Source organism: Hirundo rustica, chromosome 15, assembly GCF_015227805.2.
Source record: "Hirundo rustica isolate bHirRus1 chromosome 15, bHirRus1.pri.v3, whole genome shotgun sequence".
NCBI classification, from domain to species: Eukaryota; Metazoa; Chordata; class Aves; order Passeriformes; family Hirundinidae; genus Hirundo; species Hirundo rustica.
In genome coordinates, this window is record NC_053464.1 from 12,806,416 (window position 1) to 12,828,925 (window position 22,510).

The 22,510-nt window shown below is 46.7% G+C and overlaps 1 protein-coding gene across 6 annotated transcripts in view; it reads left to right on the plus strand.

Annotated features, from left to right (window-relative positions):
* SDK1 (sidekick cell adhesion molecule 1) overlaps positions 1-16,805 on the plus strand; it is a 384,927-nt gene extending 368,122 nt beyond the window's left edge. For all 6 annotated transcript variants that reach the window (XM_040078744.2, XM_040078745.2, XM_040078747.2 and 3 more), the window contains 4 exons: positions 1,517-1,654; positions 3,589-3,709; positions 3,919-4,048; positions 10,541-16,805. In XM_040078744.2, the coding sequence (XP_039934678.1) occupies positions 1,517-1,654; positions 3,589-3,709; positions 3,919-4,048; positions 10,541-10,816 (665 nt within the window). In that variant the 3' untranslated portion in view covers positions 10,817-16,805. The remainder of the gene's footprint in view (positions 1-1,516; positions 1,655-3,588; positions 3,710-3,918; positions 4,049-10,540) is intronic.
* Positions 16,806-22,510: the final 5,705 nt, after the last annotated feature.

Here is a 22,510-nt window from a genome sequence, read left to right on the forward strand (position 1 = left end):
CTGTGACAGTGTAAAGGACCAGCAATCATGTCAGTCTTTCCTTTGCTCGACAATACTATTCCTCTGAAGCAGGGCATGCATCTCCTTGTGATGCTTTCTATAAATAAACTGCTTGTTTGTAAGTTCTCCACTTGAACAGAACTATTTAATTTGCCTCCTTTGGATGCTTCAGTGTTCCTCTCAAATTGCTGCATGAAAGTAAGAGGCTTCCATTGAGATTCGCAGTCATAAAAGTATAAAGCGTTTTAGGCTGGCCACTTCAGCTGGCACAGGGAGGTATAAATTGCCCTGAATCTGCTCAGCCCAGCATGGCTTGTGCAGTTTGTCTCTAGGATTTTATTGGCCTGGACTGGCCTCCTAGCAAAGAAAGAGCGTGGCTGCTTTTCCCTGCTGCAGAATACCCAGTCATCTGGAACAAATTTGAGCTTGGGTTCAAAACAGAATTTTATTCAGACCCGGGTTTGGGACAGTCAGGGAAAGAAGGAAGGAGGGTTTGGTGATAGCGAGGGGTCGAGTTGTTCTCCTGGCATCACCCATTCCTGCCAGGTGGTGTTCCACCTTAGGCTACAGGGAAATTATATCAACTGCTGGCTCGTGCTCAGAAGCTGCACTCTTTCCCAAAGCTGAGGGAGCTCAAGGGAGGACAAAGAGAATATCACTGCAAGAAAACAACAATACTCACTGCTTTAAACCAAGACTGGTGAGGTAACTCCAGAAAGGGGAAGTCAGTGTCATTTTGTGTTTCCACTTGAGGTCAAATGGGATGAAATGGCCTGAGACTGCACAAAACCCAGGCAATTGAATTGATACCCCTGTGCTGCACATCAGGCTTGGCTCAGTGCATGGAGAAGTGATATAGAGTAGCCGTGAATGTTGGAAGTTGGAGTTAATGGAGGCGCTGAAAGGCACTGAACCAGGTGTGCTTTGCTCCCTGACACTAGCTGTATTTTTCAAAGAGCCACTGAACAGCATTTTGGCAAGGTAAGCCTCCCAAAAAGTGAAATAATCGTGGGTCATGGCACGAGTATTAGTGGTTCCCTTGACCCAGGAGTGCTAAGCCTGCCATGGTCAAGAAATGTAGGTGTGGGAAGAAACCTGCCTCTCTTCTCCTGGTGATAACTTCTTAGCTAAGGGCCTCTGGAGCTGCTCCAGGGGTGTGAAAGGTGCTTGCAGAGATGGAACTGGTTACCCAGAGAAGCTGTGGCTGCCCCATCCCTGGCAGTGCCCAAGGCCAGGTTGGACAGGGCTTGGAGCACCCTGGATAGTGGAAGGTGTCCCTGCCATGGCAGGGGTGGCACTGGATGAGCTTTAAGGTCCTTCCAAGCCAAACTGTCCTGGGATTCTGGGTTGGAGCTGCGATATGCTCCTGTTCTCTGCCCTCCTAGAAGGGTCAGAACCCCTCGAGAGTCTGAACCCTCCTGAGCACCACTGCGGAGTCATCGTTCACTGTGGGAACACGAGAAAATTTTAAAGGCGCATAAAGAGGAACCGTTATTTGGTTTTTTTGCTCTTTCAGCACAAACAGAAGCCCCTTTCTATGAGGAGTGGTGGTTTCTGCTGGTGATGGCTCTCTCAAGCCTTATCCTTATCCTGCTGGTGGTGTTTGCATTGGTCCTGCACGGCCAGAGCAAGAAGTACAAGAGCTGCAATGGAGGTAAGCATCATCTCTGTGCTGTGCAGAGGTCTCCAAAGCTGTGGGAATCAGAAATACCTTTCCTTTGAACCCCAGATTTCCTCAGCAGGGGCTGTGTTTAGAGCTGTTTTGCTTGGCAGAAGTCTTGGAACTTTTTGCTGTGTGGTTTGGTAGAAATGGCTTTTCCCCATAGCCACAGTGGATCAGGGTTTGGACAGTGACCAGCCATGGGCTCAGACAGGACAGACTCTGGAAGTCCCAGGAGCTGCAGTAAAAGCCAAGGAGTCTGGGTCAAGCACTTGGCAGATAAGGAATAAATAAGGAATTAGCTGAGACTTTGTTTAACTTTGTCTTAATTCCTTGATAGATGGGGAGAAAGAGAAAGATTCTGCTTTCCCATGGCTGTACCAATGCAGATATTCTAAATCTCTGTGTGTGAGGACTGTATCACAATTCCTTTATACTGAGTGCCCTGCATCTCACATTCCTTCCCTAAGCCAAGCTGCAGTTGCCGGGCTGGGGGCCAAGCAGCCAGGAGGTGTCTTGGTTGTCTGGACCTGTTAGATTTTAACATATAGTGAGCATCAAGCTTTGAATTTTCCTTTAGTGATGATTTTTTACCAGTCTCCTTTCTTGAAAGGAAAGAGGAGCTACCTGCTCTGTAACTTGGAATGTCAAACAGACCCCTTTCAAAAAGCCTCATTCTTGAGCTCTGAAAATTGTTTTTACCTTTTCTTCTCCCTACACGATAAAGTCCTGGGAGGGTTGTTCATATGTGTATTTCTCTGATAGCCTCCTCCACCTGCAGCAAGAAATTTCTCTGATACCAGGAGGCGCCAGAAAAGGCACATTAATGAGAAGGATCAGGTGCATGGGTCTCTGCACTACCTGTTCTTAGGGATTATTGTAATGAAGTCTTCTAGGCAGTATTTAGTAATTCAGTCCCAAAGTGAAGATCTTCTCTTTCTTTGTAATTCACTTCTAACAAGTGTTAGAAAATCAGATTTCAGTCCCACGAGATATGAGATGTATGCATACCGTGGCATTTCACCAAGTTAATACTATTACCTATTTGTATGCACAGCTCATAGGAAATCTCTCATCTTCGTAGTTTTACTGTGTGTTTGGGGGACAGACATGAAAAGGCAGGTCTGACCTGTGCTGTCAGATAGCCACCTTCACAGAGCCTTAATGCAGCACTGAAATTGAAGCTGAGGATGAAGCACCTGCCTGCTGCAAAGTGGCAGCCAGCCCTTCTCCCTGGGACACGGGCTCAGCTCACACCTTTGGGATGACAAAGGATGAGCGCAGGAGAGAACAAGCTCCTGCTAGATTTGATCACAAGAAATAATATCCTGGGCTGCATTTTCCTTCTTTCCATCCTGTCCTTGCTCCTGCCTAACATTGTCTGGTGATTTCTCCATACCTGATCCTCATTTCAGCTGTGGCACGTTTTTCCCATTTGCTATCCCCTTGCCCTTCTTGCTTTTTTTCCTGCCTTTTTTTTTCCTCTTTCTCCTTTTCCTCTTTTTCTACCTTTTCTAGTTTTACTTTCTCTTGCTTTGTTCCAGTCAGCATGGAATGGGATTCACAGCACCTGATTTAGGAGATCTTCAGTAGCCACCTAAATTAGTTGTCTGGTTTCTATTTATAGTCAAAACCAAGAATAAGTACTTTTGAAGCACAGTTTGTGCTATTTTAGATACTGGCCTCTGAATGAAATCCACCCATCCATCCATGACTCCTTTTTCCTCTTTTGGTTTCCTCTGCCCCTTCACGTTCCTGATACACTCCTTGCCTCTACTCTGTTCTCACTTGCCAGTAAGAAAAGGAAAGAAAATGTCAAATAATTAACGATGTCATAAAACAGAAAGAAGGACAAGTTAGCTCCTGCAGTTCTATTTGGGGCAAAAAATGCTTTTGTTTCAGCTGAACCTTTCATTTCCTGGCTCCAGGTAAAACCATCTCCAACGTGGAAGAGTCGGTCACTCTGGATAACGGAGGCTTCACTGCTTTGGAGCTCAACAGCAGACACCTGAACATCAAGAGCACCTTCTCAAAGAAAAATGGAACCAGGTAAAAAGCTGGGAATGCTGTGCTTCTGGAATGTCTTCTTTCTAGCTTCGAGCTCCGGTTAAACAGGCAAAAGGGAGAGACTGAAGAATTCAGGGAAGACTTAAGCACCCAAGTCTCTGCCTCAAGCTCTGATTCTGGCTTCCAAGCATGATTTCATTAATTCCAGGGGAATAACAACATCCTAAACACTCATCCTTTGCATTTCCTAGGTCTCCTCCTCGGCCAAGCCCAGGAGGGCTGCACTACTCTGATGAGGATATCTGCAACAAGTACAACGGGGCTGTGCTGACCGAGGGCTTGGGCCTCAACGAGAAGCCCCTGGAAGTGTCAGAGTCAGAGGTAAGGATTTCCCTCTGCCTCACACTGCACAGACACTGCAGATATTCATTTCCATGCTGAATCCTGGCAAGTCTTTGAAGTCCCAGTCCCACACCTGCATCATACTGTCTGTCTCAGGGATTTTAAAAAGTTCAATTCACCAGGCTGTTTGCACCACATCTTAAAATAAAAATATCCAAGGAAAGAATGACAAGCAGGACTCAGCCAGGGCAGATTCCAGACCTGGCCTGGCAGATACTCAGTTTTCCAGAGTCAGGTAGAAAGAGAAGTGCAATCAGAGAGTGTGTGCTGAGCTCTCTGGAGGGATCTGCACACCCCCTTGTGCCTGTGGGCTGCAAACTTGGGGCACTTTTGGGAAAACGCACATGTGCTGCAAAATAACCAGCTACTGTCTGGGCGAGGTTAAAGGTGAGGATTTTTGGATTGCTGCACTGACTGGAGTGTGGAATGTGGTTTGCAGCGTCACAGCTACAGCAAACCCCAACGATTCAGAAGGGTGGTCTGAGCGGTGACAGCCACTGCTTTGGTTACAGAGGGAGTAGGTGGGGAGTGAATAACTTGCCAGGGAGCACATGGCCATGGCTGTGAGAGCCCAGCACTCAGCTCTCTGAACAGCCCAGCCTCGCCTTTAGACTGCTCTCCACGGAAGGTGGGTGTATGCCAGCATTGTCCATCTGGCAGGGCTCCATCTTGTGTTTCACATTCCCTGTAAGAGGGGAGAAAGCGCTCGCTGTCTGTGAAAGTCCAGCAGTGGCCAGGGGTGAATAGACAGACTTCAGAGGAGATCCAGAAAGGTAAATCTGTCTCTGAAATCAGATGCTGTCAGCTGAGATGCTGACGAATCCGAACTGACAGCGCAAGAAGCGAGCAGTGGGCCAAACCACGCCAAACCTGACCCTTCCAGCAAGAAAAAATCACGGGCAGCAAGTAGTGAAAGAAGATGACAGTTTTCATCTGTAGCTTTTCTGCACCTGCAGCTACAGCTGCTTTTCCTGGCTACCTAGCTCTCACCTCCTGCTAATTACCACCGACAGCCTGCTGCTTTGTGCTGCCCTGTGGCCGACCTGTCGTGCAGGCAGCTTTCCTTGGTGCAGCTCGAGCTGCTGTCTCTGCAATGCTCCAGCATTACCCTCCAGATTAAACCCACAGTGCTTTGGTCATGTCACTGTAACAAGCCAGCATTAAACCTGTCATTAAAGCAGTTTGCTGAGCATGATCGTGAATTTAGCACTGGCACCTTTTGACATTAATTTCAATGTCCCGTGTGGTATTTCCTGGTGATGTGCAGAAGTCTCCTTGCAGGGTGTCATTATGCCTGCTATATGCACTGTTTGTACAGCAGAGAATGAAGTGATTTGGGTGGGTTTTTTTCTCAGGCCGTTGATACTGTTTATTTACTGCTGTATTGCTGTGGAGCCCGAAGGTCTCAGTTGAGATTCTGGTGTTTTTGTGAATGTGGGTGTGCACGTGAGAATGTGCACAAAATATGCCCCTGTCTTTCCTTGGGGCTTGGATATGCAGCCCACCTGTATTAGGTCTTTGATGCTTGTTTGGGGTTTTGTTTTTGTGGTGGGGAGTGCTTTTAGTCATGAAATGTTAATATGCTCCCAGCAGAGGTAGCAGTAGGAGATGCTGCCTTTTGATCAGCCTGAAAATGCTGTTTATGTTGGCAGGTGCAGACAGGAGGTGAGGGTGGGCTGGGGCAGAGGTGGGCATAGATAATTGACCACTCTCTTTTCAACTGTTCCTATACCTATTAGCTCTTCCTGTTTGTCTTTTATTTTCTTTTAGTTTCAGTTCTCAGAGGAGATCTTCGCAGACGAGCTCTGTTTTCTGAGGGTTTCACATTTTCCATCTGTCCTAGCAGGCAGAAACGTTGGCCATTAGCTGAAGAGTTAAAGATTTTTTTTTCCTGTAAGGGTTCTACCCAGGTTTGGGCCTCTGCAGCAGAGGGTCCTGATGCTCTTTTCCTCTAATACATCTGTGTTTGGGTCTCAAATTCCACTTAATATGATGCAAATCAGGGCAGGCAGGGACATAAACTGTGCCTTTGCCTGCAATCCACTTGTCACCCTGTTACTGCTTAGTCTTACGCCTGTTGCCTGAGGTGTCAAGATTTTATATGGAAAAGAAGGAAGCTCACTGGCTTCAAGTCTCCTGGGGTTTGCTGAACATGAAGAACTCTTGGGCTGACTGACTGCACTTAAAACACATCTGCCTGGGAGCATTCCTCCAAGCTCCCTCCTGGAGAGGAGAGACACACTGAAACAAAGAGGAAATCAAGTAGGACTCTTAATATTCATAAATCAAGTGGTGAACTTACTCCATGTCATGAAAGCCAAGCACCAGTACTGTTAATGAGGTTAAAGAAGTTTAATTGGCAGGTACGGAGCAGGAGACTGCTATGAGTGTAAATTCAAAATGATTAATAATAATAGGCTTTTAGTTAATGAGTCAAGTGGACAAGGCTCTGGACAGATAATATGAAAAAATTTGGTGTTCACTGTATAGAAATCTGATGATGTATCTGCAGCGTCGTGCAGCCAAGGAAGAGCAGGAGGAGAGGGGAGGCTGGTGCACGTTTGTGCTCTCACACGTCCTTGTGGTCTCCCAAAAACTGTTTCCAGGAGAAAATACTCTCACAGATTGCACACATTATCAGTCAGTGCTGGATGCTCTGGCCTTCCCACTGCTCTCTGCAGTCTGACTGGCTTTGGCTTTCTCAGCTCTGTAGGAAGATATTAATTTCCACTTAACACTTCAGAGGGAATAGAGTTTAACTTGTTTCTAGTAAAGCCCTCCAGTGATTTTGACAAGTTGGGCACTATGTGGAAACCAGCTGCAGGTGACACATAAAATAAGAGTGGGTTCTCACATCCAGAGAAATATTTTGCATCCTGTCTCTTTTACAGCATATTTATTTCAGGCCAACAACAACAACAACAAAAAATCCTGCTGTCATCTACATTTTTAGAAGTAATCTTATAAGGCTGTTTCTTTTGCAGTCACTTAAAAGGATAACTGGAACTATTATCAAATTTATTATCACATTTCCCACTGACTAAACCAGCCAACTCTGGTGGCTGACTTGCCTCTGAGCAGGACTTGTGCATTTTGTGCTATGAAAAAACATACCTAAATAGCCTCTCCTTCTCTGTATTTGTTGTTTCATAGGCATCCATGCACCTTTGGTTGACAGTGTGTAATGTCACCACACACCCAATCACGCTCCAGCCTATGGAGGTTTCCAAGGTAACACAGCCACAGTCGAAGGGAAAGGAGAAAACTGAAAACAAAGCAAAAAGCCCTGCAGCATTTCTATTTACTCAATAGTTTAAAAACCACTAAAGAGTAATCCTCTAGTATAAGCTGTCTGTATTGTCATGCTAAACAGGTTTATCTTACTCCTTGATTTTCATCGGGCTGTGGAATGCCAGTTCAGAGCATTCCTTGCTGATAAAAGTAGTTATTGGAGTCCCGCTGGGCTCAGACCTTAGGAGATGCTTCAGAAGCACGGACAAAATAGTCAGTTCCTGCCTGTTCTGAAAGAAACACAGAAAAAACCCATGTTGTATCAACACTAACAAGCAGGTTATCCTTTCCAGCATCAGCCTGAATGATGGTGAAAGGCTGAAGTTATTGCAGCTCTGTGTTTCATGGCAGTTCTTTTTTAAAGACCCCGGCCTTATTTACACCAAATCAGTGTTCCCTTTCAGCTGGTGTAATGAACTAATTAGTGGACAAATTATCAGCAAGTGGCATTGTTTTAAATTCCCTCTTTCGGTTCATGGCAAATCTGAGCGTCACCATATTTCAAACAGCAGCAGCTCATCTTAAAGTGTTCCTGGGATTTCTCCTCTTTATTGTGTTGACTCCTGGCAGTCTTGAAAGAACTTGGCTTAGGAACAGAAATTACATTAGTAATTTCTAAAACACAACTCAGTGAGTTGTTTTTTTGCAGGTGATGGACAGAGCTGCATCAGTGCTATCAGAGCTATAAAATCATGCCACATGCTTCTTTGCATTTCTCCTTAAGGCTTCCAGCCTTTTAGTAGGCTTTATCCAACCCCACAGATCCTCTGTGTCTGTGGGGACATCAGGAGGACTCAAAAAGAGCCACCAGAAGTTTGTGCGGTATCTTTTTGCTCCTCAGCTCAGCTGTGACCCCTCTGTTCAGCAGGGGTTCCTTTTTTGGGTGGCTGAGTGTGTCTGAGTCAGTGAAAGTGATGGTGGGCTGGGGAAGGAGTCAGAGGACATGGGACAGTCGTGCCTTTGACAGAGAGAGCACATCCACAGGAGATAGAGGAGTTCACACCTCAGGGTGCTGCTTCTGGTGAGTGATCCACCTGTCTCTGCTCAGGATGCAGAGACTTTTCTCCCACATCATCCTTCAGCTTCCCAGCACTTACCTTAAAATCACACACAGCATAATGTTTGGAGACTGATGCAGAGTGCAATAACTCATTTCCTGAGTACAGAGGGAGCCAGGTTTCGGGGACCTTTTAGTGAAGTTGGCTGTGTCTGCAGCTGAGGACCAGCCTGAGCTCCTGCTGCCAGGCCCTGCCATGCTGCCACATCTGCAGCCATCCACGGCACTCCTGTGGAGCTAAACAGACAGGGCAGCGCTGGCAGGATGCTCCTGGCAGCAGAGCCAAGACTCTGGAGCTGCTCTCTGCACCCACGGGCTGTGAAGTGGTCCAAATCTGGGGATATTCCAAGAATGCTGCAAAAACCACCTGTTCAGGAAAGTCTTTGGAGGGAGTCGGGTGTTGGCTTCCCAAGCCTGGCAGCTGGTGCAAGGGAGTGTTTTTCTAGGAGATAGGCTTGCTGGGTTCCTTCTGGAATAATTATTAAATGCTGGTAGGGCTTTGTTGTATTAGTAATTACTTGTCAAGGCACCTGAAGCTTTTCATTCTTAAAAATCAAACACTACATAATTCCTAGAGAGCCAAAGCCTGGGTAATAGTTGAAAGGAAGTTTTGCAAAGCTGTAAAGAGGTGCTTTGCTCACTTTTGGAAAGCCCCGGGAAAAATTTCACAGCTCTGTCCATCACCCTCTGTGCTGGAAAATGGGCACGGAATAGTATTGAAGCAGCTACCTAAGCAAAGAAACGGGATGATGGATGCTGTGCCCTTTTCAAACGATGGTTCACAAGGCATTTGAGGATTGTTCTTCAGAGACCATTAAAAAGGAGCTTTAGAGGAGGAGAGACAAGTTTTGTGGCAGGCAGGATCAAGAAGGATGTGTGTTTGCTGGGCGGTGTCATAGATCACAACCACACCAACCTTTTGAAACTAATTGCAGCAACGAACAGCGAGAGCTGCACTTACCTGTCTCTCTTGTGTGTCTTAGGCAGCCCCTACTTTGATATTTAAATGCCTCTAGAATTGGCAATGCAGATTATTTAGGAGGGGAGGGAAAGGAATGAAAGCTTCTGCAAGGTCTGACCGGAGATTTTGAGGGAAGGCAGTGAGATCTGGAAATGCCTGGGTAAATGTTTGCGTGCTGGGTGGGATGGGGCTGTTACTGCTGGGAACATCAGTGGGAACAGAAGGAAAATGAGTGCTGAGATTCCACGGCAGAGGCTTTGCCGCGGTCCCTGTGCTCGGCAGAGATGCACGAGCCCTCTGTGATTCCTCCAGCTGCATCCCAGCAGCAGCGCTTCAGAGGAGGGGCAGATGCACAGAGCTTATCTGGTTACATCTCAATAGAGCTCCCGCTTGATATTGATGGGAGCTTTGAAGCTCTCCAGCCACCGTGCATAAATGTTTCAGGGGTAGGATCGCAGAGCTGGGTCTGACTCATCCCAAGGAAGCAGCCCCTCCTGCCTGGCAGCTCTTCTTCCCCAGATTTTGCATTCTCTTTCTTCTGTCGCCGCTGGTTGTGTACCTTGTACCACCAATAATCAACTGGAACACGCAAATAGTGTTGTTTGCCTGTAAAAAAAGTCTGATTTTACTTAACTCCCTTCCTGTAATAGAACTAATTTTCAATATTTAACACCCAGGGTCCTGTGCAGGTGGCTTGAGTTGGCCACCCCAAACATTGGCCTGGCTAACCAGAGTGTGTGTGGAAGGCATCCCTGCTGTCCTCCCATCAGAAGAGAGATGCTCAGTTGTAATTGCAATATTTCTGATGGTGACTGAAAGGCGTTGGTTTCACTGTGACCTCTCTACGCTTCCCTGCATCTTGTGCCCAAACAGGAGCTCCTGGCTGCCCCTGCACCGTTCTGCAGGGAATTAGAAGGGATTTCTCTGTCCCTTGTCAGCAGGGGACTCTTCCTCTAGCAGCAGAGTCTGGCTAAAGCAGAGCACGGTGCTTTTCCACAGCCCAGCCTGCACCACACTGGGACTGCCATCCCTCTCACCTTAACATTTCAGCTTCAGTCAGCTGCAATGCTAAACTTGCCTCTCGTTTCTTTGCAAGAACAGGCTAAAAAACCCATCGATGCTAATGACCGACTATTTAATTCTCTTTTTCCCGATGCCCCAGGTGACTGACTCGGATTACGAGGACGAGCTGCCCAAGCACTCCTTCGTGAACCACTACATGAGCGACCCCACCTACTACAACTCGTGGAAGCGGCAGCAGAAAGGGGTGAAGCAACACCCGGCGTCGTACAGATACGAGGAGTGCACGGCCAGCGAGACAGAACCCTATTTCCAGACTGTCATCACCACACAGAGCTCAGGAGGGGTGTACACCCCGACGGGACAGCCCGCGCCCGGCTCCCGGACTCCAGTGACAGGATTCTCCTCCTTTGTCTGAGCGGGGCTGGGGACACGGAGGGACAGTCGCAGGGACCGTGTGTGCGTGGCTGAACTCTGGGGGACCTCTCTTATCAGGGTAGAAACGGATGGGAACACACCTGAGGCTGGGTTGTTGGTGTTTTTGGTTGGGGTTGTGTGGGGGTTTTTTTGTTGTTGTTGTTTTGGTTTTGTTGGGTTTTTTTTCTTTCTGAAGACAATCAACTCTATAAAAACACGGAGCTGAACTAGCTGAACCTTTGTTTAAGAAAACGAAGAGACAAAAAAAGGAATTCCGAACAGCGATGATTTTAACCACTTGTGAATAGTAGGGGTTTTTTAACCGCTTTTTGTAACTCTGCTTCAGGAAGCAGCTCCCATGCCCTCCCCTCTTTCTTTCTCTCCTCTCCTCCTGTCGCACTGCTCCCAAACAAGCAGGTGACTTCCCTAGATGCAATGAGTGACTTTGTGATGTGATTTGAAGAGAAAACATAAATCCTCCCAGGCTCCTTTTTCTTCCTTTTTCTCTACTCTCTCTCCTTTTTTTTTTTTTTTTTCCTCCTTTTTCTCATCTTTTTAATTTCTCTCTGTCATCAAGGTTAAGTAGTAAAACACAGAAATGGACGTGTTTTTAGATGAAAAGCAGACACGTCCTCTCTTCTTCTCGCTGCTCCACACATTAGGAGCACTGGCTGATCAATGTAGGCTCAGATGTGTCACTGTGTCTGCTCTAAGCTCACTGCCGGTGTACTTATATTGAATTACTGACCTGCTTTTCTTTCTTCTTCAAATGGGACCTGCTGCATTCTTTAGATATTCCAACTCCAGGGCCTTTGGAAGAGGAGATGGCTCAAAAGAGCCCTGTAGGAAGTGGTGGGTGAAGCAGGTGGGAAGATTTCAGATGTAAGGTCAGTTTCTTTGTGGTATGGTTCTAATCCTCCTTGTGGACTGTGTGTACCATTTGAATCAGTCATTTTCTAAAAGTCGTCATTTTCTAAAAGTCAAAGGACACAACCCAACAAGCCAGAGGAATATTCCAATTAAAATTGCAGTGACAACCTAGAGAGTTTACTAATTGATGAGGGTTTTGACCATCAGAGTTTTACCATGCCCTGCCAACAGAAGTTGACCATCCTTTCTCACCCAGACTGGTCTGTAAAAAAAATACACAGTGGCAGGGTTTGCTCAATTTTATTTTTCATATAAAGACACACCACACAGACTGGGTGAGTTTTGGTGTCCACAGGTGCCTTTTACTGATTCTGCAGCTTCATATCTGGGAGAAGCAAAAAAAAGTGTCTCCAAATAAAGCTAACCAGGTATTTCAGGCACTGGGCTCATGAATTACCTTGTGCACGTTTACAGCCTGCTCTGTGCACTTGAAACTACCGCCTTTGGAAAGAAAAGAGGAGAGTTTTAGTTTATTTCCCATCCTTTTGTACAGCTCACTTTTTGTTTTCTTCTTTTCTATCCTTTTCCTGAGTCTGTCATGTTTAGTAGCAAGTTTTTTATTCACGAGGAAGTTGTCAGTCACATTGAAAGAATCCAAGTCCAGCCCTTGGATGTAGCAACAGTCCTGGGTCACCAGACTTTTTATCATGAGAGTCTGAAAGATGAATTTGGAAGTAGGAGACTCCTTGCCAGGCCAGGATCTGGCACTTCCTTCCAGGTGGATAAGCCAGGAAAATTGGTGCTTGCTAATGTCCTGTCAAGGCTCACGTGGGCACTGGTGCCATAGAAAATTGTCCCTGTCCTCTCAAGGGGTGTGGGACACCTGTGGCAGGGGGAGGTGGTGTCTTCAGAGCAGGTTGTTGAAACCAGGCTGCCCAGGGGCCAGGTTGGGAGTGTCCTGGTGGCACCTCACCACAACAGCTGAGGTCCAAGGGCCAGCTCAGCCTTGCTGTCACCTTTCAGTGCCTCTTGGACAGGGCAAAGGATCTCAGAACTGCTCTCACTCTTTGGCACTGCCTCCGAGCACTGCTGCTCTTGCTGCATGCAGACTCTGCATAGCTTTGGCACTGGATTGCTGCTCCTCTCCAAAGGTTCCAGGAAGAGAAAGTTCAAAACCAAAAACTCCAGTGGGTGTGTTTAAGGGCTTTTGAGTTTGGGATAATGATCTGCAGCTCATTAGATGACAAGGGACTCGCAAAGACACGGCTGAGCCAAATCCCTGTGAGTCATCCCCCTCTCTGCACCTGGGTAGGATGTGTGTGGGATGGAGACGGGGCTCCAAAGAGGATGTCTTGGAGTGTGCTGTGAAGAGGAATGCAAAGCAAACAAAAAACCCACTGCCTTCTGTGCACTTTGACTGTTCTCTTAAGCCATATGGACTTTGCTTTAATTACTGAACTGCCAAAATTTGTTTTCAGACTGCGTTTTTTGTTTCTTAGAATTATCTACGTGACTTTCTGATTTGTTTTCCTTTTCCTTTGTCATTTCCTGCATCAGATTACATATTTTAAACACGTTGTTTTTATACATTTGACACAGCAGTGCAATTGCTCTTGGAATTTTAATGGCGCTTGTCCAACAGGTGTAAGAGGTAGTGCTGCAGGAGAAGCCCTTCAAGAACCACTGAGGACTTTAGGGATGTAAATTAGTAGGAAGTAGATGGAACACTGAAGACTTTGCTCCAAAGGAAAGCATAATGTAACTCCACATCTCCTGAATATTGCCAGATCTCAGTGGGTGTAAGATGCAGTTACTCCTTGGGGCTGATCTGATACCACATTGAGAAAAAAACAAGAAAACCACGGGGAATAAAGGAAATGTGGCCACTGCTCCACTGAAGGACAACATGGGGAGCAGCACGACCTATACAAAGCGAGGAGAAGAGACTGTTCCTTTTTTCTCAGAACCAGCTGCAACTAAAAAGCCTGAGCTTGCTGAGGACCTGCTGAGTCGGCTGTGTGGCTCTTTTCTTCTGACTGCTGTCAAAATAACAGGTTAGGTGTGATTCCTTTAGGACCTGTAGATCTCAACAAAGGTATTCCTGTTCCATTCTCGTCCACACTGTTGTCACTCTTGGTTGTGCTGTGTTCAGGAGCTGGCTTTTGTGACACGTGGGTTCATTTTCGATAGGCAGTTGCAGAGTGAGGAGGTGCAGAGCCCTGCTCAGCCCTCAGCTGAGCACAGGACGTGTTCTCTGCTGCACAGGATCCTGTGTCGCTCCGTGTGTGATGCCTCCACCTTGCTAACACGCTCAGCTTGTAAAATATGGTTAATAGGTGGGTTTTATTTACTTCACATATCAGGGAAATTGTTTTATCTGGAAGGAAATACTCCATCAGTTAGGAAGAAAGCTCTATTTCATTGCTGCAATCTTTGGGAATTGCAGCCTTGAAATACAACTTTTAAACATTAGTTGTCACGTTACAGTAACTTTACCCATTGAATTCACTTCCATTTCCATCTTCCTGTTTAGAATAGTCTTGAAAAATGAAGGCTTACGTTTAAAATGCCTTCTTAGGATATTTCATTTTTATTTATTTATTTCCTCTCCCCTGTTTCCCAGGTCTCTTGGTGACTGTCACTGAAAAATAGAAGTAGCATCACGAAATGGCCAAGGGAGACGTTTCAGGGAATGGTTTAATAGCAGCTTGTTTTTCATGCAATAGCCATAACAATACCCAGTCTCCTGCAGGTAAAAAGTGCCCAAGCCTCCACCTCCTGCCAGGGCTGAGGTGACACCAGTCACCACTGCCAGCAACGCTCCCAGCCCCAAGCCTCAGGTTGTCCGTGTCATAAATCACGTGCAAAAGTGCACACATGAAAGGAGCTGCGCTGTTCCAGCCCACTCCAAGTGGAGCATTTTATCCCCCCAAAATCGTGTCACACGTGGAGTGTCCCCACCATGGCCACTCCCACACCCTTGGGCGGAGTATTTTCCATTCCTACCTTTCAATGTTCTGATGTTTGGGCAGGGCCGGCGCTGTGGTGACAAGGGACAGGAGAGGGCACTCCTTTGCTTTCATCAGTGACAGTCTCTTACTCCCTTCCCTGGGAGTCACTCGTGTGGCATGCCATGAGGGCAGGGAAAGGTGAGAGCAAAGGCTTTCATCAGCATTTACTAAAGGAATCACACTTTGCCCAGCGATCCCACTTTTGGGAGCAGTTGGCATGACTGGAGAGAAGAAAAAAAAATACACAGAAAAGCAACTAATCTACTACTCAAAATTATTTCTTTTACCTCTTCATTTTAAGTGTTAAAACCAGTGATGTTTTGCAGATGGGCCAAGAACTTATTTTTCTTTCTTATATCAAGGTCTCTGCCAGAAGCTGCTGTAGCAATTGTTTGGACATGGGAATGCATTTATTATCCTTGCCATTGCTTCCCTCAAGAAATCCATTGGGTCATCCAAAGATTACCTAATCTGCTTTCCAAAAAGGGAGGAGAGAGAGAGATTTTTATACATACAGAGCACTGGTGTCTTCTCCCACACATTGCTTTCTGATATACCGGGCAACTTGTTGGAGAAAAATCCTTTTGGAAAAGGAATTTATCGGAAACTTTAAAAGAAATAAAACAACCACATAAGAAAGATAACCTCTGGCAGAGGCACGAGAAATCTTGAAGTCTGTGATGTGTAAGAGTCACCAAGATGCCAAGACCTGTTGTTTTTACTGATCTCCTGTACCAGTAGCAGCCAGGAGAGCGCACGCAGTGAGGAGTGATGTTTGGAAAGGAAGAGCCGCAGAGCTGCCGGGACACGGGCAGGTTGTACTGCAGACAGCTCCACTCAGCCTGGAGTTCCTGCTAGTTCAGTCACATTCCTTAGGTTGCTTTTATAGCCTGCTGCCAGTGCATGTGAAATCTACACATTGTCAAGGTGTTCCTAGAAGCTATGAGGTTACTGGAGGTGGGGAAAGCTTTGTTGGTGAGGTGTTCAAAGCAAGCCACACGTGTGATGATGTGGTTCTACCAAACCCATTGAAATCTCCTTATGGAAACCACCCTTGAATCAGGAGCATGTTCAGTTCAAGACTGAACAGGATGGGCCTGAAATGCTTCCACCTGACAAGTCATAGAACCGCAGAATGGTTTGGGTTGGAAGAGATCTTTAAGATCACCTTCTCTGAACCTCACTGCCACGGGCAGGGACACCTTCCACTAGACCAGTCTGCTCCAAGCCCTGTCCAACCTGGCCTTGGACACTTCCAGTCCCTTCTGTTCTTTTTATTTCTGTACTCCTTTTGTCCTCCCCCTGCCCTCCCAGAAAAGGAAAGCTGCCTTGCACTTTGTGCAGGTGTAGAGTGTGCCGCGCCCAACAGCAGAGCCACAGTGGATAAGCACACGCGTGACACTTGGGACAGGTGAGATTTGTTTGAACAAGGAGTGAAGTACCATTAGCACTTGAGGTTCAGGCTCTGACTCAGAATTTTATCTTCTCAAAGCTGCCACATGCCCACTTTAAATGGCCTTGGGGCCTCAAGACTTGACAGGAAATTCATTATATCAATGCTGTTTGATCACTGTGCACTTTCTTGGGGCTTGAATCACTGGATACAGAGATAGGAATGGGGTTACAGAGCTTTATATCAAGGTGTTTTCCCATTTGTGTCAAATTCACTGGATTTGGGAATTTCTGCTACCATGGAATGGTGGTGTTCTGCAGGTGGGAAGTGCCACCAGGCTCCTTTTGATGTCATTAGGCCCCTGGGCCGTGCTGGGGCCTGTCACAGTGCAGCAGGAGCTCTCAGGTAGCAGAAAGGTGCAAGAACCCCATATTCTGGTGAGTTTGTAGCTGGTCACTTTGCCTCTCTCGGGCTGGAGTCCGTCCTCTGATTTGGTATCAGCTATGGGGTTGGGCCACCTCACACAGCTGTGTCTGAGTGACCCTCCGGTGTACTCTGGTTATTGGATCATTGCTTTTAACTCAGTGTCTCCTTGGAGAGCTGCCCTGGATTTTTGTTCCACACCTCTTGTTAGCCTCACTTTCACCACTCCACTATTTTATATGAGAAAGTTACTTCTTCTTTTGCAAACTTGCTTCTGATTAAAAGAACCCTTTTGGAAACATCTGTGTCCTTGTTCTGCATTTGTTCTGTAGAAGGGGAAAAAAGTGTTTTTCCAGACTCTTCTGTTGCCGAAGAAGTTTCTGGATGCCTTGCCAGCGTGCTCACGAGTTAACAGCCCAGGACACTGAGAATGTAACACGGACTGAAATTCCTCACTGTTTGCTCTGGACTGTAAAATCTTACACCCCTGCTGCTTCTCAGCTAAGCTCAAATAGTTTCCACACAAAATTTGATCAGTCTTAAATATTTTATTATTTTGCAGCAATAAACTTTCTCAGATCCTTAATACGAGAGAGTCAAAGCTCACTCAGAAACAGAAACCCATGGGGCCAACATTTTTTGTGCCTTTGTCCCCTCCCCAGCAGTGTTGTAGCAGTTGTTAATCAGTTCCCACAAATGTGCAGATGTTGGGGAAGCAGGACCAGATCCCAGCTGGGGAGAATCAGGGCAGCTCTGTTATTCCAGGGTGGTTGGTCGTGCTTTTCATCCACTGAGCATCTGGCCTAGAGAAGTAAACTAAACACAGGTCAGCTACAGCTCTGGTGGGAGAAATGAGGGCAAGAAATCAATGTTTTCCAAGTGGGAGAAGGGAAGGAAAAAAATAGTCAAAATGTGAAGGAAAGAACTTATATCCTCCTTCTCCTGAAAAGGATATTATAAATAATGCAGTGTTGTATAAATACAGGCAGCCCTTTGCAGCTGGGAGTTTGTAATAACCCAGAGGTATCACTGTACCCATTTTGAAGATGAAAATCCTCCCGCCACAGCATTTCGTGAACGAGACATTATCCTGCAAAATTGCCATAAGGTGCAGAAGTGATTTTTTTTGAAGCCATTTGGCTCCAAAGTGTATCATCCTCCAGCTTCCAGACCTCACTCTTCTCGGGATGTGCTTCCCCCACAGGTTTTTGTGGCTAAGATTGGAGCACGGACATAAACATGGGAGTGGATGGGAAATCTGCCACGGTATTCGTAGCCTAAACAATACCAGAAAAAACAGATTGGCTTCCTGCCCTGCCCTGAACAGCACTAGCAGTGGCTTGACTGAATCAAGTAATCTGGGCTTTCATTACTGATCCTTTTCCTGCTATTTGTCTCTTTTGTTCCCTCTTTTTCCCTCTGCGTTTTTGCTCCAGGGTTATTTATTTTTCCCCTCGAGCCTTTTCTGTTTTTTTCCTTTGTAAGCCTGCCTCTTGTTTTTATTATTTTTTCCTCTCCTCCTCTTGCCTCACTAATTATTTTCATTTCAAACCTGCATTTCCCACAAAAATCAAAAAGGAGCTCCATGTGAACACGTGTTTTTGTTGGGGTTTTTGTTCACTTCCACTGTGCTCCAGGAGTTCTTTAGCGTTGCTGTCTTGTTTGCTTGGAAATGCTGGGCACGTCCCTCCAAGCCAAGGCGGTGTGCCCGCTGACTTCCCAGCCTGGTAGAAACCTTCATTAAGTAGGGAATTGGCACGTTCATCACCATTTGTTAACGAGTTAGGATAATCCTAAATCAGACGAGGCTGACTGTGAAGTCATTCTTTGAGGCTCTACAAGGCAAATTTGTCAGCAGCGCTGAAACCTGTGAAGTCTTGTGGAATCAGAGGGTCAGCACCTGCCGGAGGAAGAACAAGGAAGCTGCAAACCATGGTTGCGTGACAAAAACGTGTTCAGAGGAAGAAGGGACCAACACCCATGGTGTCACTCAAAGGTAATTCCCTGCTTTGTGCAACTTCCAAGGGATTCTGTGTGCCTTTACGCTGATGACACACACCCTTAGAAAAGCAGCTGGGGCAAAGCCAAGGACTTGTTCTTTACCTTGAGCCTCCCTAATCTGAGTTTGTGCCCTTTGTGCACATCACAGAAGGTGTAGATAAGGCTAAAAGGCAAGTTGGGAAAAAGAGCCTGTGTAATACAGCCCGGGGCCTCATGCCAGGAGTGACAAAAATGCCTGACAAACACAGGTGACCCCAGCCACAGCCCTGCCAAATTGGGAAGGATGAATATCCCACCTTTGGTAGGAGGAAATTGAGGCACAGGCCGGCTTTGCTGGTGGGACCAAGCCGCAGTCTGTGTGGCTGCTATCAGTGTGCCCAAGTGGCCTTGACTGCAGTGTCCTCAGCACAGGGCGAAGAAAATGCATCTTTCTTATAAAACAGCAGGATGAGTTATTTTTGGGTCTTTATAAATTGTCTGTTTTCCAGCACTATCATTCTTAACCTACCAAGGGAGCATGACTGACCTAATTAGAGTCTAATTCCAACAGTACAAGGCTCAACTTGTAAATACAAACTTTTCCAATCCTGAGTTATTTTTTATGTATGTACAAGCTCATCTGATTGGTACGAACACCCCAGAGGTGGGGGGCAGGGGAGGAGCAGGGCAATGGGAATCATCAGAGAAGATGAACTGTGGGAAATCTGGGATAAATGAGGGCCAGTTTTCAGATGTATTTATGAGACTGACTTAATCTGCTGGGAGACTGTACCCTCTGGGATTAAACCTCACATAACCTGATGGAAATTCAGAAATGTTTTATCCCCCACCATGGGGAGGACTGGCAGAAGAAGGATTCAGTATTTCAATCCTCTGTCCAGCAAAAAAGCATCCAGGGTGATCGATAAGGACACTTTCATTGATCCACAGCTGTCTCCACACTACAGAATAAATTAAAAGGTGAGAGAAAGATGCTTGTTTTCAATGAAGCCCATTTCACAAAGCCAGCAAGGGTTAATCCAACCAGCCAAATGCTTGGATTTAGTTGCAATAGAGAAATCCTGTGAGGTTGAGTGATAAGCCTCCAGCCATACCTGCTTGGATTCTCAAGGACTCTGCCTGAACATGTCGGGGATGGCTCACATCCAGCAGCTGCTGATAGGGAGTCCACAATGCCAAATGACTCAAGAGCCAAACAGCTCCATTCCTGCCCTGAGTGCATACTCAGAACGTGTCCAGAAAAAACATCCAGAACCCAGGCACCGGAGACAGAAACAATGGCCAAACTCTACCCTTGGGCAGCGATGTGGCCCTGAGTGCTGGGTCTGGCTGAACAGAGATCCTGGCTCCAAAACAAATTCCACAACACTGATTGTTTCTAATGTGTGTCCTCGTGAGATGGGGTGGGTTTGGAGGTAAGGGGATGGTGGTAGAAAGGGCTGCATGTCATGTGTTTGGAGATGATGGCTTCAGGGTCATGTCATGATTTTTGTCTTTTTCTGGCTTGACTTCTGGCTTGGAAGTGGCTCGGCAGAAATTGAGGTCATTGCAAGTGGTGCAATGACACTTTCTGGAAAGCACTGGCTGCTTCATGCAGTGAGACTGAGCTACCAGCTGGGAGGTCTGAAAAGCCAGAGTCATTCTCTGGTACAATGTGAGACAGGCAAAGGAGAAGCTGTCCTTGGAGGAGCTGGTGTCCCAGCATGAGCAGGGAGTGCACACAGCGCTGCCCCCGCCGTGATTTCCAGAATTGGTTTGATACTTTAACACTGGCTGTGGCTTATAATTTTCCATCCTTGCTCAGAAATTATAGAGGAGTGAAAGGGAGATGGGTTTTAGCTGCTGGCGCTTCAGGAGCATTCAGCAGCATCGCTGGATGAAAGGAGCAGTGTGGTCTTTTTGCTCTGCAGAGGTCTCAGAAATACCCAGGCATAAAGTGCTGTGTGGTTTTGGGCTTGGTGAGAAGGAAGGCAAAAGCTGGTGCCAGCCCTTGGTCCTTCCCTGGCTGCTGGAGCCCTTTGAGGATGTCATACATCTGGTGCTTTCCCATTTAATCCTTTCAAGAGGCTCATTTGAGAGCAAGGTTTGTAAGGAAGAACCAGGAATAAACAGCTCATAATGCCGTTTGTGGGATGAGAGGAAAATAAGAAGAGAATTGTTAAAGATGGGACAGTCAGTGAATAAAAGCCTGGTTATTAATGGGGCTGACATTTTGCTATGCCTGTTAGAAAGACTGTGTGTTACAACATGACTTTTCCCATAGTATGCGGAGGAAAGGAAAACCTTTGAGTCTGTAACAGCAGCTAACGAGACATTATCTTGCAATAACACAAATAAGCATTACTTTATTTTCAAGATAATGTCTTGTTCTCTCAAACAGAGAGCCTGAGATGCAGGGGAGCATTCATGTCCTGGGGATGGCCTTCCACCAGTGCTCATGCAGGACTTCTCTCCCCTTGGCTTCCTTCAGTCCCACCAAGCAGACAGTTATAAAATCACCTCTCCTTCAGGGAGGACCCTCTGGTTAAAATGTTTGTTTCTCCCTCTCAGAGCTTTTAGAAACTGAATTTCTGCATGAGGTTTAACCTCATCCTCCGTGCCCCATCAGTTCAGCTGCTGCTCCTCCGGTTAGTCTGAGCTGCATTGTGCCATGTTTACTGGTGACTACAGCCAGTTATCACAGTCCATGTCTCCTGTTTGTGTTAGCCATGGTGACCATCAGCCTTTGAATCCCCAACATATCTCAGTTCCTTGGGCACCTGTTCCCTCCTGGCTCAGAGAAGTGCAGGGTGAGGCACAGCAGAAAGGCGCCGTGCTCCGGGGTGACTGGCACAAACACAGGAAGAGTACCCAGTGCACAGAAGCACTCTGCCATTGCAAAGAGGAGTGGTAGATAATGTGCGAGGTAATATTGACCTGGGATTGCTGCCAGGGTGGCACAGCAAGAGCAAACATGCCAGGAACCACTGCAGTGGGAGGGATCACGTGGTGGCCAGAGGACGAGCGTGGGAGGGCAGGGCCGTGGCTTCAGTGCTGCTCAGGACCATCACAGGACGCTCTGCCGTGGGGGAAGAGAGTCACATTCAGTTACTCCTCCTCTCCCCAGGGCATAAGAATAAATAGTCTTTTAATAGCGCTGTGCACATCACCAGGGCTCCAGCAAGCCTTTTTAGAGCTCTTGGGATTTGTTATTAATGGGAAAGGCAGTGGCACTGTGTTGGTGTCAGTGAGAATGGCGATGTCAGAGAGGCTGAGGACACGTGTGCTCATGACCCAGAGGAGGACATTCCTTTTGGACCACTCTGGGTCCTTCACAGCTACAGGTCTCTAACCCTGGAAACATCACAAGGGCTGTGAACCAGCTCTGCCTCCTAATTTATAACCACGCCTGTAGACCAGCACATCAGAGAGGTCACTGGCATTGATGTGGCTCCTACCTATGGGGTTTAGCAGCTCTCTTGGAGACATCTCCTATTAATGAGTAATTACCTGAAATGCAGGGGGGAAGTGACAGTTTTGTGAAAGAGGTGAATTAGAAGCAGCACTGATGTCAACTTGCAGGCTGCTGCTGCTATTTTTCACTTGTTTTAGCACATCTGCTGCACGAGTGCAGCGGGGAGCACTCATCACTCCCCGTTTCGTGCCACAAGATGTTTTTGCTGGATCACCAGCCTTGGACAGACAAGAGTTGTGTAGCCCAAAACTGGGCAATTTTCTTCCATTCTCTTACACAAGGTGCTGGGATGCCACAGCAGCCCCTCACTCGCAGCCCTGTTGTGCAATTTGCTTGCCCACAGTGCTAAACCCCTTTAAATGTTGCCAGAAGAATGATCTGCAGAGCCTTTCCCTCTGCTTTATTCCTCCTGGGTGCCATTTCAGTGATATTCACATTAGAAAAATAGTCTCAGTAAGTACAGTGTATACCACCACATTTGGTATAAAGGGCTGTGTAAGGATAAAAGCATCACTTTAGTACATGCAATTTGTATAAAATTAT